Raw genomic sequence first — 19,160 nt, forward strand, 5'->3', positions numbered from 1 at the left:
ATGGTTTAAACGAATAATCCATGATGAATAATAAGGGATCAAATGGATGATAGAAAGAGATCTCTGCTCAAGAAAATTAATAAATGAAACCAGTGGAGTCGCCACTTGAACAATGAGTCAAATTCTAGGATCCAAAAAGTAACCAACAAGCTGATATGATAGAGGCTTCTTGTCTGGGAAAAATAAGAAAATGGAGTCGCCACCCAAACAAGAAACAAATCGAAGGGAAGTTGCTGATATGACGAAAGATAAGGTGATGAAAAGATCAAAAGACGCCAAAGAATGTTGGCCGTTTGACAGGCTAATGAATGGCGTAAAAGATGAGATGATGCTAAAATTTTTTGACTCTGCCAGCTCAAATGAAAAATAAGAAAGAAGAAATAATGATGAATGTCGAATAAACCAAGGATAGAAAAAACTCTGTCCCCGGCAACGGCGCCAAAAAATGTTGTCGCACAGATTGTCACGACAACGCTCAGACTGGGGGCTGTCACTCTGATCCCCGATCTCTCTGTTTAAGCCTGTCTCCCGCGGCTTGGGGGGGTAGACCCTATGAGATGATGAAGACCAACTGTGGACCAACTGGGTTGGGAGACACGAAGAAACAAGCACTAAATTGATTTTGTTAAGCTTAATAGACCAGTGCCTTATGGAGTTAATGATTAGATGTTGCAGAAATATAAACCATGTAAAACAAACATTTATCATCAAATAACCCAAGCAATGCAAGATATCCAGTAAATTCACAATGCTTTAATGATGATCCAGCAATTAAACTTAAAGAAAAATTAAATGCTTTAAATGATCATAAAATTTAGATGCTGAATCAGATACCACTTTCACATAGCTAACTTCAAGATAAACATTAAGTGCGTTTAACTATAGAGAAATGGAACACAGGGACACCCAAAATGAAATTTTCAATTTTTTTGTAAAGCTTTTTTTTCAAAATATTTTTTAATTTTGATATAAATAAAATTAAAGTAAATGAAATTTAGAACTGAATCCTAAAAGAACTTATTTATTTATTTTTTTTAAATTCTAAAATTAACAGATCAGAACATAAGAACTAAAATCTAAATAAGGCTAAAATCTATTCTAAACTAAAAAGAACCCTTTTTATTTTTTTATTTTTTAAACCATTTATGATTTTTTATATTTTATATTTTTTTATGGCTTTTTGATATTGAAACAAAAACCAAAACTAAAATAAACTAAACTAACAGCTAAAACCTAACCATGTTACATAAATGACAATGAAGAAAACGAATTTTGCTTATAAAACTAAAATCTAATAAATCAAAAACTAAAACTAAACTTTAATTTTAAAATCTAAAATCTAAAAAGCAAACAAAAAATGAAAATCTCTAAACTAAAACAAAATCTAAAACTAAAATCAAAATCTAATTTAAAGTATGAAAATTGATTTTTTTATTTTTTAATGTTTTTTAAATAAAACAAAACTATTTTTTTTTTTTTTTTTTACGACTCTAATAAAAATAAACTATACAGAAATGAACTAAAATAAATTTAAAAGCTAAAAAAGAAATTTACGATTTTAATCTAAAACTAAACTATACAAAGCATACATATTTTTTTAATTTTTCGAAATGAACAAAATTTAAATGAAACTAAAACTTAAAACTAAAACCCTAAATACTACCTACGTTAAACTTTATGCCATTTCAAAACCCAAAAATCGAATTTTCTGCCTACGCTCATGAAAGTCGAAACATGCGTTTGTCTCTGTAGGACGGCGGCGGCAAAGGATTTGACCGCGCAGGAAGAAAAAGACGCAGGCAGGGAAGCTATAACCGATGGTAGCAAGGGATGAAGGGTACGGATTAAGCTGCAGATGGGTTTCGTTGATGTGCAGATCCCTTTTTTTTTAACGTGTTTTGCAGGTGGACAGAGTGTAGCCGTAGCGTGGAAAGCGAATGGGTAATAGCAGCTGCTTGGATGAGGAAAGAGGACTGCGCTAGTGTGAGGAAAATATTGACTGCAGGTTGAACGTGGAAGAGGCAGCGTGAAGGAGTTTGCAGCAAATGAGGAGTTGTGGAGAGAATGAAAAATACATGGGATAAAATGCTGCTTTGATCTGGTGTTTGCAGGAGGCAGCCACCTGTTTGCAGGTTCTGGTAGCAATTGAGGGATGGCAGCACAGGGTATGGGAGCCACGGGTAAAATCGAATTGCCCACAGAAAAATTCGAAATTTTTCTTGTAATAAAAATGAAACCTGTAGACAACAAATCTGAAGAAACTAATCAGAAAACAAATGGTCGGAAAACCCTTTTAAAATTTATTAGGACTCTTAAAATTTTGGATCAGCTGCTTCAAATTGTGAAAACCCCACAAAATTTTTAAAATCTGTACCTGCAACCTGTAAAAAAAGAAGAAGCAGAAGTAAAATGTGCCAAAAATAAACTGAAATTCCTAAATCAGCTAAATAATTACAATATTTACAGATTAACGACTCTTAAACAGCCAAATGTGTCAATAATCACAGTAATATTATCAGAATTTAATTTTAATGTAAGACGCTTCAGAAAACCCTGCATGCATTCATAAAAAATATTTCGAATGATTAGGCCGGGATCAAGAACTGGCTGGGCTCTTTCAGAAAACACAACCCAGGAGTTGGCTAGTTCAGCCGAGAACTTCCCCTAATGCCTGGTAAACTCAAAACTAAGATTTCCTGCACAACTTACAATCAACCATTAACATAGAGGGAAAAAGCGATAGTGAAACCCAGATCAAATGGAGATACCTGCCACTATATTTCAGAATCTAAACTATCATTCAAATCCCAAAGATCAGACAAGATACCTGTGCCTAGATCAATCTTCATTAAGCTATCCTCAATGGCTGAAAATAAAATTATGCAGAAAAATAAAACAATCTTACAACATTTTCAGAAGAGTAACACCAGCAAGATTTTTAACCCCAAAGTCTTCCTTTATTGCACAAAAAATGACTACAAGAGAGCTTTCTTTAGCACCAGACTCTGATCCAATCTGATCTCAAATGACCCCTCGCACCCTATTTAAAAGAAAAATTCCCAATGGCTAGTTCAAGTGATCTATGTCAAAACGATCTCGGCCGTCGATGAGGATCAAGATATCTCTTAATCTCATCTGTCGAATTTTTTAATGCATTAAAAAATTGAAATTCTGCATTTATTTACTCAAAAATATTATTTTATTATTTTTAAGTTTTTTATTTTATTTTATTATTTATTATTTATTTATATCTTTTATATATATATTCTTTTTTTATTGTTTTTTATCTTTTCAATTTTTAATTTTTAATTTATTTTTAAATGGATCCTCGAATTTAGCCTTTGGAAAAATCACCTAGGACCTAGGACTTATGACTTATAAGGGGATTAAAACATTTTCTAACCCTCAAGACACTTTACATCATGACTTTTACAATTTTACATCTAAAGGGGGAAAACTCATTTGACATAGACCCTCATAGACCACCCAGTTCTGCGACACAACTATAATCTAGCAGATCAACATACTAGGATTCTCCTAAGATTCTAATGACAAAATCCATTCCGCTTTGGGGTTATGTTGAAGGAAAACTTTGCCGATCATGGATCGGTGAAACAAAAAACCTTCCGGAACGTAGATTATCACTAGAAAATTAGGTCCACTCAGGCAATTTACATACATGACTCAACTCTGCTAAGATTATTTGCAATTCACACATGCAGACTGGGTTTACAACATAAATTGATCAAGTCGACGATGACTGTCGAATGGCACGGACACGTCAATCAAGCGCTATCCCTTTTGCGAAGAAAAGGGGGTGTACTGCTATGGGAAGTTGACACGTAGTGGTCAATAGTACTTAATTATGACTTGATTTTAAATTATACCAACAAGGACTTATCGGTAAGATACAATCTTAACCACAAGAAAATGTACCAAGTCACCAAGTGCCAACAAGATACAATAGATACAATTATTCAACAATTACGAGATGTGCCCAAATCCCGTAATAACTTGTCCAATGATAATTGAAGCACTTAGAAGAATTTAACCAATGCTCAACAAGATACCAACGATTCTTACCACAAGTTATCAATGCTCTTGCTTCAATAAAAAACTTCCAAGATATTTCAATGAGATAAATGTCAATATTATTTAACTCCAATTGTAAAGAGATATTCGAATAAATTAGAAACTCTTAAGCAAAAATACTTAGATGCGAAGATACCAAACCAATTGGATTCTTAAAACCTCAAGATCCCAAATTGTTTAATGATATACAATTAGAGCTATAGAAATAAGATTGCAAGTGTTCTTAGCCAATATTCTTCAATGATTAGTCCAATTCACTTAAGAGACATATGATGATATTCAATTATGGATTAAGGGCTTATATGAGTGAATTTAGTGCAAAGTTAATGATCTTATGAGAAAGACCTTACAAGGGCCAAGCAAACGTTAGATTCCAAATAACCAATGCTTATTAATAGTAACCTTCTTCATAATAGCACTCAAAATCACTCAGACAAATAACAACTAGAGTGTAAGACAATAAGAGCACTAATGTGACTTGTATTCCAATGTTGTAATAGATTTTGACAACAGTAAGGTGATGTATGACAACAGTATATTACTTGTATTTAGAGCACTTGTGAACGCAAACTTGAGATGCCAATATGCAAGTGAAACAACCTACTATAAAACTAATTTTCAAAATGCCAATTTCTTAATGTATTAGGCCGTTTAATGATGCAAATGTCACTTTTAGAAATTAGACTTCTATTGTAGAGGTGACAATCACTAGAAAATGTAGATTCATGCCAATTTATGATTGCCCAACTTATGTAATTTATTAAATTTTGATTTGGGGTAGCATCGGATGTGCTCTAGCCACGAAATGTGGTGGAGAGGTTGGGGCACATGAGATTTCCAATACCCAGAAAGGGTTTGGGCAGATTTTAAGCAGTTTAGGAGATATTAAATAATTAATATTTATAATGGAGTTCCTAAGTCTAAACTTAGGGAAATTAAAATATTAATGTGAATTAATATGAAACTGTGTTAGAATGGTCCAAAAGACATGGATCAAGGCAGATCTAATTTTAGTCGTGGATTAGGGACTTAATCTCGGCCGTTGATATGTCAACAAGAAAAGTATAAGAGGAGGCTTGAGGGTGACTTGGAGAATACGCCAGAGTGATCAGTCATTATATTCTCTAGAGCGAGGTTTGCTAAGAGATATAGAATTAGTGATCGGGAGTTGCAGCTGAGGGGCATTGAGTATAGAGACACAGAGAGGCAGAGATAGTGCCGGGAGAGCAACGCAGCAACCGGGGAGAGTGACGCAGAGCCAGCCAGAGCTCATGCAAGGCCACACAGAGGCAACCGCGAGCTGTGCAGAGCCTCAGAGAGGCCAACGTTGCTGGCGCAGAGGGCCAGAGGGCTGATGCAAGGCCTCCTAAGGCTGACGCAGACCCATCCGCGGTGATGCAGGGCCAGTGCTTGGCAGAGAGGGGCTGACGCAGACCCATTCGGGGTGATGCAGGGCTAGCGCTGGGTAGAGAGGGGCTAACGCAGTCCAGAGAAGGCTGACGTTGGGGTTTCTGGGGTAGATTGGTGTTGAGGAGTTGCCGAAAGGATTATCCGGGGTTTCAGCCAGGAGATTTGTCTCAAATTGAGAGGTATTACTGCCAAGGAAATTCTATGTTGGGTAGGCCAGTTTCGGCACCCAGATTGTACTCTGATATTGCTTAATAAGAAAACCCTCAGATAGTTGCACCGATTTTCCCACATTGGGTTTTTCTGGGGACATTGGTCCAAAAATGATGGTGTCATATGGTGTGATTGTTTCTGTTTCTTTCAGTTGTTAATTTGTAATATGTTGAGCATGCACTAGTGTTTATTTTCAGTATTTACATTGTAAATAAATTGTTAAGTATCGGAACAAGTAGGTAGGAATAAATCAGATAAAGTGCATGGAGGGTTTCTAACTAAGTAGACTTAGAAACTTCAACATTAAAGCATGGGTTTCATGCTTGGGTCATCTTGGTTTAGGTCAAAGTCCCCATTAAGGACTTCTAGGATTTATTCTAAGTCATTGGAATCCTTGTCCATTAAAAAAGACCCTTCTTGGGCTTTTGAATCATGTAAAAAGAATTAATATTGAGTCAACTATACTATTTATCCCCTCCAAACCAAGTTGGCCTCAAGGAGATTAAATCGGCTTTAAGAAGGACAATTTGACCTCACCGGAAAGCTATATATATAAGGAAGTTTGAATTCATTCGGAGCAATTCATTTTCTCTCTCATAGTTCGATATCTTGAAGGAAGAAGCTCGGAAATGTGAAGTTGAAGAAGAGTTGGAAAGGGGCTGGAAAATAGTGCAAAATTTTGGAGGAAGGAAGAAGACATCAAGATCAAAATTTTGGGTCATCTATCTCTCACTCAGGAGGAGTATCTAGGGAGATCGAAGTTTTCCTTTGTTTAGACGAAGTTTCTGCTGCCAGTTGTTGTGATCCAAGTGGGTATTGGTGGCCACCCGCCTATTCCACTTGGACCCCCACTATTGTTTCTTTCAGTTTCCTTATTTCTAGCACAATTTACTCTTTTTGGCAGTTTTTCAGGTCTTGAACTTCGAGAGCTGTTTTGAGGCCCTAAACGACGTTTTTTTTGGAAAAATAGAACCAACATGGGTCTTTGACCGATGTTGGTTATGCAAAAGTTATAGTCCTCGGATAGATCTTTCTAACGAGGTATTGTGCACGTCAAACAAAGATCGTATGCCAAAGTTACGACCCTGGGAAGTTGATATACCAATTTACCCAAACGGGGCCCATAGTTTGGTGCTTCATCTCCTAAGGTTAGGTTTTTGGATGTTTAGGGTTTTCCATTGTTTCTCAATAATAAATAGGCCTTTGAGCTTCATTCTAACATAGTTCAGAGGCATGTAGCTACCACATCTCTTCTCAGAGCTAAGCTACCATTGCCTGAGCTAGTCTTATTTCCATTCTGTTTGTAAGCATATTTCAATATTTGATATTAATGAAATGAAGTGTTATTTCTACTGCATCTTTGTATTTATTGTTTTATCTACAATTTGTTGTGTTCCTGTTTAAATCCGGATCATGTTGGGTCTAAGCTACTATTGCAAGTTGATGCTACTAGGTCGAAATTGCTATTTAGTGGTTATCATCTGCAAGAAGGAATGATGGCTAACTTGGTGTGGAGGAAGTCTTTGTCTAGGTCAAGTCTTGAATTATCTCAAGAAACTATTGAAGGAAGAATTGTTGACTGGGTTTTCCCCTAGGTAGGGGTTTTGCCTTAGCTGTCCACCTACATTTGTTGTCGTTGTGTTATTGTTTTGGTTATTGCTTGATGAACTAAAAGATAAAAGAAGAACATAAAGATAAAAGAATCACAAGTAATTATCTATATAAGAAAATATTTCCGTCTTTCTGATTTTCTAACAAGAAGGACTAGCCAAACTTGCACAAATTTTTTTCCAATGTCTTTGGCACCTGAAAAACGCCAAAATTGTGCTCAAGTATGCTTGCAAGCCACCAATATTTAGTTCAGAAATCACAATAATCCATAGAGAAGGAATAGGGCAAATGAAGGAAGGAATGGAGGCTAGAAGAAGAGGGATAAGCCTTAATAGGCCTGCGACTAGGTTCTAGAGGCCACAAAGGCCTCACGACAAGCCTAGGAACGCTATTGTCGGGTTGAGGAGGGGTCAAAAGGCTCTAGAGGGGTTGCGGCATAGGGTTTTGAGGCCTTAAAGGCTTGTGACACCCTAGAAGGAGCCTCCAAGAGGTTGTACGGAGGCAGGGGAGGCTAAAAAGAGGGGAGACAGAGGGCTGGAAGGAGGGTCAAAGGCAGGAGGAGCCCCTCTGGGTCCTATGGCAAGGACTCAAGGGGAGGCCGAGGGCCTTAGGCCTTATGACCAACCCTGCAAGGGAAAAAAATGCCCACGACAAGGGCTAATGGGGCAGGCTGAGGCCTAATTAGGTCTGCCGCTAGCCTTAAGAGGCTAGAAATGGCTAACATAGAGGTAAGGAGGGCTGGATGACTAGGGTTAGAAGGGATGTTGGGCCTGGAGGCCTTAAAAAATTTCAAACCCTCGCTAAAAACTCGAATTTACTTCAGATCTTCAATTTCACTGCAAAATTCTTCAATAGTTGGCCCTGCAAAAATTCTAGAGACTAGATCTTATCCTCAAGGGCCTAGATCTAGCTCTAATCCAACAAATTTTCTTTGATCTCACCTACACAAATAAAATTACAAGTACCCAAAACCCCAATATATACAAAAATTCAAAAATTCCCGAAAGCCCAAAACCCCAGCTGCAAAACAAGGGTCAGAAAATAAAATAATTTATAAAAATTGTTATACAAAATATATTTACAAAAAATATAAATGTACAATGCCTAGAAAGATTTTGAAGAATAATTTTTTTGTAGATCTTGACAATGACTAGATGTATTTCGAAAAATAAATGTTAAACCACATCCTTAGAGAACTTAGAAAATTACATAAAATATTCAGAATCCAAACATAGTGTGTGCCCATAGTTTGTGAACTTGGAGCGCAAGGACTGGGGAACTTGCAAACTCTATATATTTTCTCAAGAAGAAACTCTTAGAACATACAATGAATCGGATCACCTAAGATAAGCCCAAAACTTATCAATAGAATGTTCCTATCATCTACAAATGAAATAACGATTTAATTAATTTTTGAAGCACAATATAGGAATGCACATATCCAACACATACCACAAATCAATGAGACAAAGACACCTTGAACTGCACCCCAAAGTCTTTTATTATGATGATCAAAATGTTCCTAGTAGGACAGTGGCTTTACACCAACATTTACAAAGTTACATCAGACCAGAGCTCAAGATCTAAATGATCAATAGATGCAAAATGCCCTCTATTTATAGAGAAATTCCTCCTAGTGGAAAATAACGGCTAGCTGGCTTGTTTCTTGTCAAAATAATTTCGACCGTCGATAAATCTTTTATAATATTTTAATTTCCACCATCAAAAATAATTATTTTTGAGGAATTTTCGAATTTCTCATTAAAACTATTTTGTATTAGCTCAAAAATAATTATGTTGAGCTAGTTTCCTCAAAATTGTGACTTTGACTTAACCATCAAAGTCCAAGGGCTCAAATTTTCTTGAAATTTCCAATATTCCTTTGGTGAGGGACCTCCAAAATTTAATTTCTTTTAGACCCACAAATTTTTCCACTTGGAGAATTTAATTTCTTTAACATTTTAATTTTTTATTCTAATTAATTAATTTTCTGGCTTATGATTTAATTTTATTTTTTGCCAGAAAAATTAATTAATTGACAGTTGAGGGGATTAATTTTTTTTCCACCCTCAAATATTTTAGCCATGGTGTCTAAGTATGAGGTAACATGCATTAACATATTTTTTTACATAAGAATTTTCAATAATTCAATCATTAAAGGGGGAATATCTATTCGTTATAGACCCTCATCAAACTTATTCTGCGATACAATATGATTTAGTAGACCAAGTGACTTGTAATAAAATAATTTAGCCAAACAATTTAAATTATTCCCAAATCACTTTTATAGAAGACTTGACTAAAACACTAGGACTCACCTAAGACTTTGGGGATAAATTCCACCCTAGCTTTGGGGTGAGGCTAGAGGGAAAAACATTGCCGATTATCCGTGTTTAGAAACACAGATAATCAGTGAGACAAAAAACCACCTACGATGAAATTCATCACCAAAATAATGAACTTACTTAGATTGTTACATACATACACAGTCTTATTAGCATAATTTACATTACGAATTTGCAGAATGGTTTTACAATGACTCAAAAGACTGCTGGCTGATGATTCTGATCCTTTGAAAAATTTGGTACACTTGCTTCCTTGGAACTTTGACAAAATGTGTGCAACACTCGACAAACTTAACATTGCTAAACTTAGGATCCCTTTGTCCATATTCGTATCTCCCAAAAATCAGGGCAGCCCTCTGCCTTTAAAATGAATTCCCATGTCAATTCTAAAGGAAGATGCATGTCAACTCTGATCTTGCTGGTAGGCGATATAATTCCCCCCAAAACAAAGCTCATAAAGTTCTTCCTACTGCCTTTTCTCCACAAAACCCACAGATAAATATGTCCAGAATCAAGATCCATCTTCCTCAACAGCAACATAACAGCAAGGGGAAGAGTCTTCTATAAGGTGCACCAGCTAGGCATATTCTAGCATACACAGAGCACCATAAATGTTTTAAAGAAAGCACTCAAAACAACCTCCTCATCTCAGAGCTGAATAGATCTACAGAACAGAGATGAAAACCCTTAATAAGGCATGCCTTTGTTCCTCAGACATGCTGGTATAAAATCCCAAGAAAGTGCCCAGGTCTACAGTTAAGGCTTATCAAATTAAGTCTGCAAACACCTAGCATACCACACTAGCAGTTCTCTTTCTCATAGTTATATGCTGGTTTAATTAGAGGAACGTTTATACTGCACTCCAGTCATTAAGGGAGAAAGTGCCCTACCTTCTCTCAAATATTTATTTACAAATATCACTAAATCAGGGAACCATATAATTGAAAAAGAAACATCTGTGAATCCATTTGTTACTTGGCGCAAATGTGGCATGCATATCATCAAGAGCAAAGCCAAATTAATAGCAACACGAGTATCTACAACAATCAGCACATCTTCAGGATAGGGGTTGTTTTTCATGCTACTGTGTTTTTCCAACTCATAATCGTGCCTTTTCAAGCATGCAAAGGTAAGCACATGCTTCTGTTTGTATCATTCCCTGCATGCAAATTTGAAAAAGATTTCCATATATGACTTAAAACCTGTAAACAACACGAATGGAATTCTCTGTTGCATCTGGGTATGATTCAATATATGATAAAATCAATGTCAAAACCTGCTACAAGAATCACACCCTGCATACTACAAATCTGTTAACAGAAATCTGTAACAGATGACCTTTATGACAACCTCCTGTTTTTCTCATTGAAGTTTGCAGAAAGGGGTAACACTCCCAAGCATTGGTAAAAGCAGAGAAGAAGAGCACCCTGTTCTTATCTAATGTTGACCCAGATTGACCTGAACAGGCAAGCCCGGGCAGCAACCAGAAAAGTGTTTGTTTCCCATTGGAATTGGACTAACAATCACATCAAAAGTTCACTAGTTTTCTATTCAATCAATCTCATAAACTGAACTTACCTGTATGTATGGAGGCCCTGCCAACCTAGAGCTAGTTGTAATCTACCAAAATAGCCCTGAATGCTGTTCCCTGAAACTCTGATCTCTGAAGCTCAATCTCTGTAACATAACTAAAAACCATGGCAACTGAAATCTACATCTCTGGAAAAGGATGATGGCCAGAGGACCCAGTATGAATGTGTCCATGAACCGTTGCTGCCGAAAAATCACGATGGACTAATGAGAAGTCCAACTAGATCCTGAATGTGCTCACAAACGATACTGAAGGTAACACTTGAATTTACCAAGTGTAAATTTAGTGTTAATCAACATCCATTCAACTTTTCCTTTGATAACAATTCCAACTTCCATTTTGATTCATTCTAATGTAACTTTGGGTTTGTAACGAAATGACTTAATGACCTGGACAAACAAGGGAAAATTTTAGCGACTCAAAGTAATACTGTATACATTTCTTTTTAATGTTGCCTTGGCATTGATTGAAATATTTACATGCCATCTGTAAATATATGCTAAGAGCTGGAAATGACGTTATTATGACAGAAACCCAGGCTTGAAGAACGAAAAACGTGAATATTTTTGTTTCACTTTAAACATTCATGGCATTGGTTTATGAAAATTGTTGTAATTTATTTTTTATTATTCAAAACTGATGCCAAGTCAGTACTTCAGTTTAGGAAAATTTCTTTGAATTTTGTAAATTCTCTCTCTCTATGCAATTATTCTCCAAAGACTTTTGAAGGTTGTTTCTTGATCAAAGGTTTCAGCCCAAAGCATGTGCAGATAAAAGAGTTGGCAAACATAGAAGTTCAAGATTCAGCAAAACAGTTTTTTGATGCTTGTTTGGAATAATTTCTCAGTAGAAGAACAGTATATGATTCTTTATTACAAGTATTAATTTTATGTGTCCTTTCAACTGAATTGCAGACTGTGAATTTAAATTCCCGAGAGCTATGGGATCATCCTAGATCACAGGTACTGTTCACGGTTTGTCTACCTTTTTGAAAGTCTAATTTATGATTTCTGTTTTGTTGCTAAATTTTTTGACTTTGTTCGTTTCCTCTATTTGACGTCTTATTCAATCAGATTGCTTGTGGGTACCGTCTCGCTGTTCTAGATGAGATATTAGAAGTTTTGACAGCAATTTGTGAGACTTACAAACTACCACTAGCACAGACGTGGGTTCCATGCAGACATTCAAGTCTCCCAGGTGATGAGAACTTGAATAAAAAGAGCTGTAAAACCTCAAATAAAAGCACAGGACGGATATGCTTGTCAACTCAGGATATGGCATATTATGTGAGAGATAGTCACTTGTTAGGTTACTGGGATGCTTGCTCTGAATACCATTTGGATGTAGGCCAAGGAGTTCCAGGAAAAGCCTTTGCCTCCAACCGACCATACTTTTCAAGTGATGTGAAGAGTTTTAATATTATGGAATACCCCCTTGTGCATTATGCACGAATGTTTGGCCTGAATGCTGCTGTTGGTATTCGTTTGCAGAGTACTTATACCGGAAATGATGACTATGTTATTGAGTTCTACCTTCCAATTACTTGTAACGATAGGTCAGAACAACAGCAGTTGTTGAACAATTTGTCTCTTACCATGCAACAAGTCTGCAAAACTTTGAGGACTGTGACTATTGAACCAAATAGAGATGGAAATGATGAAGGGCTTTGCAGAGAAATTGAACATAAGAATCTTGCGGCAGGTCACATTCTGGACACAGGCTATGAAGCAGTTAAGTTAGAGCCATATAGGGACTTGGTTGGACAGTCACAATTTCCAAAAGGAGAAGCAGTTGGACAAGGTTTGCATCCGCAGCCATTGCAGGTTAATCTATTATCTACCCCTTTCTTGTATCTTGTAATTATATAAATTTTCCACGGTTTCTGAATTCATGTTGGAGATTGGTTATACAAAGTTTTATAATATTTTTGTTTTGTTTTTGAGAATGCATCATATACTACATGGAACAAATAGTTACATCATGGAACAAAGAGAGTTAGAAAAATCTAATATCAGCATCAAGGAAATTCCCTTCCAAAAAAACTAGAAATGTGAGCATATGAGCCTGTGCCCCTATAGGAAGGCAGCCCACATATTTATGGAAAAAAATGACTTGACTTTAACAAACAAAGCCAACCATTGCTCATAAAGCCTCAATTCCTGTAGGTGACGAGGGGATCGTTCCTCATGAAAAGTATCTTTATACTGTTGTTTCCAAAGAAAGTTAATTGCAGACAGCTGAACTGTGTGTCATAACAAATTGCAGTTGTCCCTAATCATCCAATTGTTCCCTAGGAGAGGACCTCGTGAAAATTCCTACACCGGAATCCCTACTACAACGACTGATGATATTTCTCCTATTTGTTAGATTCCTTTAATCAAATTACTTGTAGTTTCCTATGGCAAATATTGAAATACATACACTGTAGCCTTCACTTCATTTAATATAATACAGAAACAAAAAACCGAGCAAGAAAGAAAATACAACACATTGACACCGTTATTTTTGGACAAATGTCCCCGGAAAAACCCAATGTGGGAAAACCGGTGCAACAGATCTGAGGGTTTTTTATTATCAAGCAGAAGTTATTTCTGAATACAAACTTTGGATGCCTTGTTGGCTATCCAATACAAAGAATATCACTCGGCAGAAGAAATTAGTGAGATTACCTCACTCCACGCTAAAAGTCCCGGCTGATCTGTCAGCTGAACCAACGAGTCCCCGGCTACCTCTGCGCTGCCCCTACGCAGTCACTGCATGGGCCTATGTCACTGCCTTTGAGGCACTGCATCACCTCTCAGCTGGATCAATTTTCTCTCAAGAGCTTTGACTTCAGCCCTCCTGGCTCAGAACGTCAAACCCCCAGCAAAATTTCGGACTTCTGCTTGGAAGCACTGCTCTGCGTGAGCCCTTCTTGACTCTGCGTCACCCTCACTGGGCATTGCGTTGCCTCCTCTGTTGATTTGGGGTAGCATCGGATGTGATCTAGCCATGAAAATTGGTGGAGAGGCTAAATCACATGAGATCTCCAAGACCCAGAAATGGTTTGGGAAAATTCCACCTGGTTAGAGAGATATTAAAATAATTAATATTTTTAATGGGTTCCTATGTCTAAACTTAGGAAAATAAAAATATTAATGGGTATTAATATAAAACTAGGTGAGAATGTTCTAAAAGACATGGATCAATCCAAATCTAATCTTAGCTGTTGATTAGAGATTTAATCTCGACCGCTGAAGACTCAACAGAAAAAATATAAGAGGAGGCTTTAGGGTTAGTTGGAGATACACCAAGATTGATCAGTTAGTTCGATTTTCTGGAGCGGGGTTTGCTGAGAGAAATCAAACTAGTGATTAGAGTTGCAGCGAGGGGTAGTGAGTGCATAGCAGAGAGGTAGAGATAGTGCTGAAGGATCAGTGCAGAGGCAGAGAAGGCTACGCAGAGCCAGCAGGAGCCACGCAGAGGGCCAGAGGGATTGCGCAGAGGCTACCAAGGTCAGCATGAGTGACGCAGAGGGCCAGAGATCCTGCGCAAAGCATCAGAAGGCTGGCGCAGAGGGTTCCAGGTTGATGTAGAGGCCATGAGGGCTGACGCATAGCCTAAGAGAGGCGTTAGAGAGATTTCGTGGTGCAGACTTGCCAAATATCTGCTTGTGAAGAGAGGTATTACTGCCAGATTGATTTCTCTGTCAGGTGAGCCAGTTTGGCACCCAGTTGTACTCAAGAGAGCTACTTAATAATAAAACCCTCAGAACTGCTACACCAGTGTTCCCAAGTTGGGTTTTTCCGGGGACAATTGTCCAAAAATAACGGTGTCCCTTGTGTGTTTGTCTATTCTTTCAGTTGATGATCTATAGATGGTTGAGACTATACTTGTGTTTATTTTCAATATTTATATGGTTAAATAACTTGTTAAGGAATTAAACAAGTAGGTGAAATAAACTAGATGGTGCAGGAAGAATTTCTAGCAGGTTAGACTTAGAAATTTCAACATCCTCTGTGTTTTTCTTTGCCTCCTTGCTACGTATTCTTGGCTCCGGAGAAGTTTCTCCAGCCAAAACTTTCTTCGCCCCTCTCTGCGTGATCACCACAAAATCACTGCACTGCTCTCTGGCTCAGCAATTCGATTTGACTGATCGACTCTCGGTGTGTTTTCCAAATGACCCTCAAGCCTCCTTAAATAATCTTCTCGTTGACATTCAACAACGCAGGTTAGAAGCTAATCAATGGCTAAGATCATTTCTGCTTGATCCTTGTCTTCTTCTAGAAGTTACACCCACAGTTAGATTAATATCCATTAATTATTTTAATTTCCTAAGTTTAGATATAGGGACCCATCAAAAATAATTAATTATTTTAATAAAACTGTCTCCGGGTGGAATTTCCCAAAACTCTTTCTGGGTGCTTTGAAATACATGTACCCAAGCCTCCCTGCAAAATTTGAGACTTAGAGAACATCTAATGCTACCAGAAATCAATTACTGCACTGCTGTTGCAATTGTACTGCTCATGACACTGCTACTATCAACATTGCATCCGTACTACATCTCCCTCTCAAGTGCTACATTTGTATTGCTGCTAGCACTGCCACTGCTAACACTTCATCTGCACTGCAATTGAAAAAAATCCCAAAATCTGAACAAGTGTTCAGTATAAATGCATCTCGATGCTGAAGATCTGACTACTGCTAGTCCCACACTATCCTTCTGAAGCCCTTGCGCTATTGTTGCTACTGCACTATGCGTCCCTGCACTGTTGTTGCTACGGCACTATGCGTCCCTGCACTACATTGGTCGGACTTGGCGTTCTAGCCACTGCATCTGTCGCTCCAACACTCCTCTGCATCAACTGACACTGGTCCATCCCGCTACTTCTGATCTGGGCTTCCGTAGCAAGGAATTGATTCCAGAGGTGGGCTCCTCAAGAATCTTGCCCATATGTAGCTCTTCTGAACTACAACTCTAAATGAGCCCACCTCCCTCTTGGAGGCATCTCGGCTGTCATGGAAAACTCCTCCTCCTCGATCTTTGCAAGTGCAGCCTTCGGATCGTGCTTCTCATATTTGCCCTTCTTCCTGAGAGGACACTGTGTTGCGTAGTGACCCATTTCACCACACCTGAAGCATTTGATCTTCGAGACATCCTTCTTCTGCCTTCGTTGCTACTGTTGCCCCTTGGATGCAAGGGCTGCATTCTCTTCCTCCTCCTTGGGCTTCGACCTACTACTAGTGATTTAAAACTCCGACTCCGGTTTGGAAATGGTCGAGGGTTGGCTCCGACTCCGACTCCGACTCAGTATCGACTCGGGCGGTTTGATTTCAATCTCATCATTGTAAAAAATACATTAAATATTATTTTTTTACAAGAAAACATAATTTTAAAGATTTTCATTCATGTTTCCAAACACAAAGCTTTAGAATATAGAGAGAAGGCAACATATGATCAAAGTAGGCTCATGAATATATCCATCATATCAAAATGGCACCCAGTGAACTGTCCAGTATATTCATGATATAGAGATCAAAACAAAAACACATAACCAAGGAGGCTCTAAATGGCCTCTACAACAAAATTAAATTGTAAAACATCTCTAGTCACCAGTACTACTGCCTACTACTAGAGGAGCCAACATCATCTGGCTTAGACTCTGAATCAGAGTTAGGCAGGGAAACCCATGTCTCCTCCTCATCATCATCTCCAACTGCAACTGTAGAAATGGTAGCACTAGCAGGCTGTGCAATAGCTGCAGACTGAGATAGACTTGATATGCGCTTTCGTCGTGGCTAAGTAGAGGAAGCGCCTGCAACTCGAGGACTTGGGGCTGAGCCTGAGGCTGGTACAAGGGGATATGTATTCAACTGAACATTTTGTTCAAGTGATGCCTCCATCTGTAAATCCAAATCAAGATCCTCATCAGAATCAAACTCTGTTGGATGACTCTCCACTACCCAATCTAATGTTGGACCAATATCTTCCAACACAATGGGATCTGAATTAGGTCTTTTGTTCAACAATTGGTTGCGTCTGAGTCGAAGGTTGTATTGGACATAGACTAGATCATTTAACCATTTTTTATCCAAACGATTTCTCTTCTTCATGTGAATCCTCTCAAAGACAGACCAATTGCGCTCACAACCAGTAGAACTGTAAGTTTGACTCAAAATTCGAATTGCAAACTAATGCAATTGAGGATAATGGCTACCAAAAGCCTCCCACCATTGTGCTGCAAAAAACATAGTAGTGTAAAGAGTTAGCTCAACAAATTATATCCAACAATCAACTTTCAAATTATAAACAATGTATCAAAATAATAATTTGAAAATTGAAATGTTTGTTTACTTGGCTCATTTGCTTCCCTAAAAATCTTTGCTAGGTTCTTGCCAAAGGTACTTGTGGCTTTGCTAAAACAAGTGACTTGGTGTATCTCCAGCTGATCACTCTCCAATGGGATCATGTGATCAATGCAGTCAATCAATCCATCTCTAACCTCCCCACCCAAAGCTCCTACCTCCAGAACTTTATAATGATACCTTGGGCTCAAAACATATCCAGCGGCATGTATAGGACGATGGAGTTGATTGTTCCATCTTTCATCAATGATTGTCCAAATGGGCCCATACTTAGTCACTCTATCTGTTGATTTTTGGTAGCATCGGATGTGCTCTAGCCTTGAAAATTGGTGAAGAGGCTAAGGCACATGAGATCTTTAAGACCCAAAAATCGTTTGGAAAAATTTCACGCAAATGGAGAGATATTAAAATAATTAATATTTTTAATGGGGTTCCTAAGTCTAAACTTAGGAAAATTTAAATATTAATGTGTATTAATATAATATGGGTGAGAAAGTTTTAAACAACGAGGATCAAACCAAATCTAATCTTAGCAGTTGATTAGGGACTTAATCTTAGCGGTTGAATCGTCAATAGGAAAAGTATAAGAGGAGGCTTGAGGGTTAGTTGTAGACTCACCTAGTTGATCAGTTAGTTCGATTTTCTAGGGCAGGGTTTGCTTAGAAATCGACTTAGTGATCTATTACAGCGACGGGCAGTTCAGCAGAAGGTCGAGAATACATAGCGGAGAGGCAGAGATAGTGTCGGAGAGACAGCGCAGAGGCAGCTTGGGCTAACGCAGAGATAGGAAAAGCTGACACAGAGGCTTAGAGGGCCAGTGCTGAGGATGCAGGAGGCCGAGAAGCTGACGCTAGGCAGAAAGAGCTATGCTGGGGTGTTTTCGTGGGGCAGACTGAGAGATGAGAGGCAGACGCATAGCCGTAGAGGGTGACACAGTTCCAAAGAGAAGCTTGGAGCAACTTTTGTTGTCCAGCTAAGTCATTGTGGGGTTCATCATCCGGTTGCTGATTAGCCGGAATATCTGTCTCCAAAGAAAGGTACTTCTGCCAAGGAAAATATCTGAAGGGTGAGCCATTTTTGGCACCATAGTTGTATTCAAAAAATTGCATAATAATAAAACCCTCATATTTATTGCACTGGTTTTCTCGCATTGGGTTTTTCCGGGGACGATTGTCCAAAAATAACGGTGTCCCTTGTGTTATCTCAGTTTATTTCAGTTGCTGATCTATATATGTGTGAAGGCTGCATTTGTGTTTATTTCAGTATTTATATTAATAAATAACTTGTTAATGGAAAGAACGAGTAGGAGATAATAAACCAGATAATGTAGTAGGGATTTCTAATGTGTTAGATTCAAAAAGTTTCACATGTATCAGGGCATTGCAGATCACAGGGGGACTGAAGTGTAATATTCCTAATTAGCTATGGCTACTTGGAATATTCGATTTTGTTCAATTTTTGCCTTCTATAGTTATCTGTAAATAAAAAGTGAGGAAGGGGGAACATAACTCACTTCAGAATAAAAAGTCTCTTCCTAGGTAGCACAACGTTGT

General features: G+C 37.9%; 1 protein-coding gene across 2 annotated transcripts in view; it reads left to right on the forward strand.

Moving 5' to 3' along the window:
* Positions 1 to 19,160, forward strand: part of LOC149267052 (protein NLP6-like) — a 344,234-nt gene that overhangs the window by 154,405 nt on the left and 170,669 nt on the right. For both annotated transcript variants that reach the window (XM_089431358.1, XM_089431360.1), the window contains exons 2-3: positions 12,174 to 12,221; positions 12,333 to 13,082. In XM_089431358.1, coding sequence (XP_089287484.1) covers positions 12,174 to 12,221; positions 12,333 to 13,082 — 798 coding nt within the window. The remainder of the gene's footprint in view (positions 1 to 12,173; positions 12,222 to 12,332; positions 13,083 to 19,160) is intronic.

This window comes from Pinus tabuliformis, chromosome 6 (assembly GCF_031772625.1).
Source record: "Pinus tabuliformis cultivar Carrire ecotype Pingquan chromosome 6, CPIR1, whole genome shotgun sequence".
NCBI lineage: Eukaryota > Viridiplantae > Streptophyta > Pinopsida > Pinales > Pinaceae > Pinus > Pinus tabuliformis.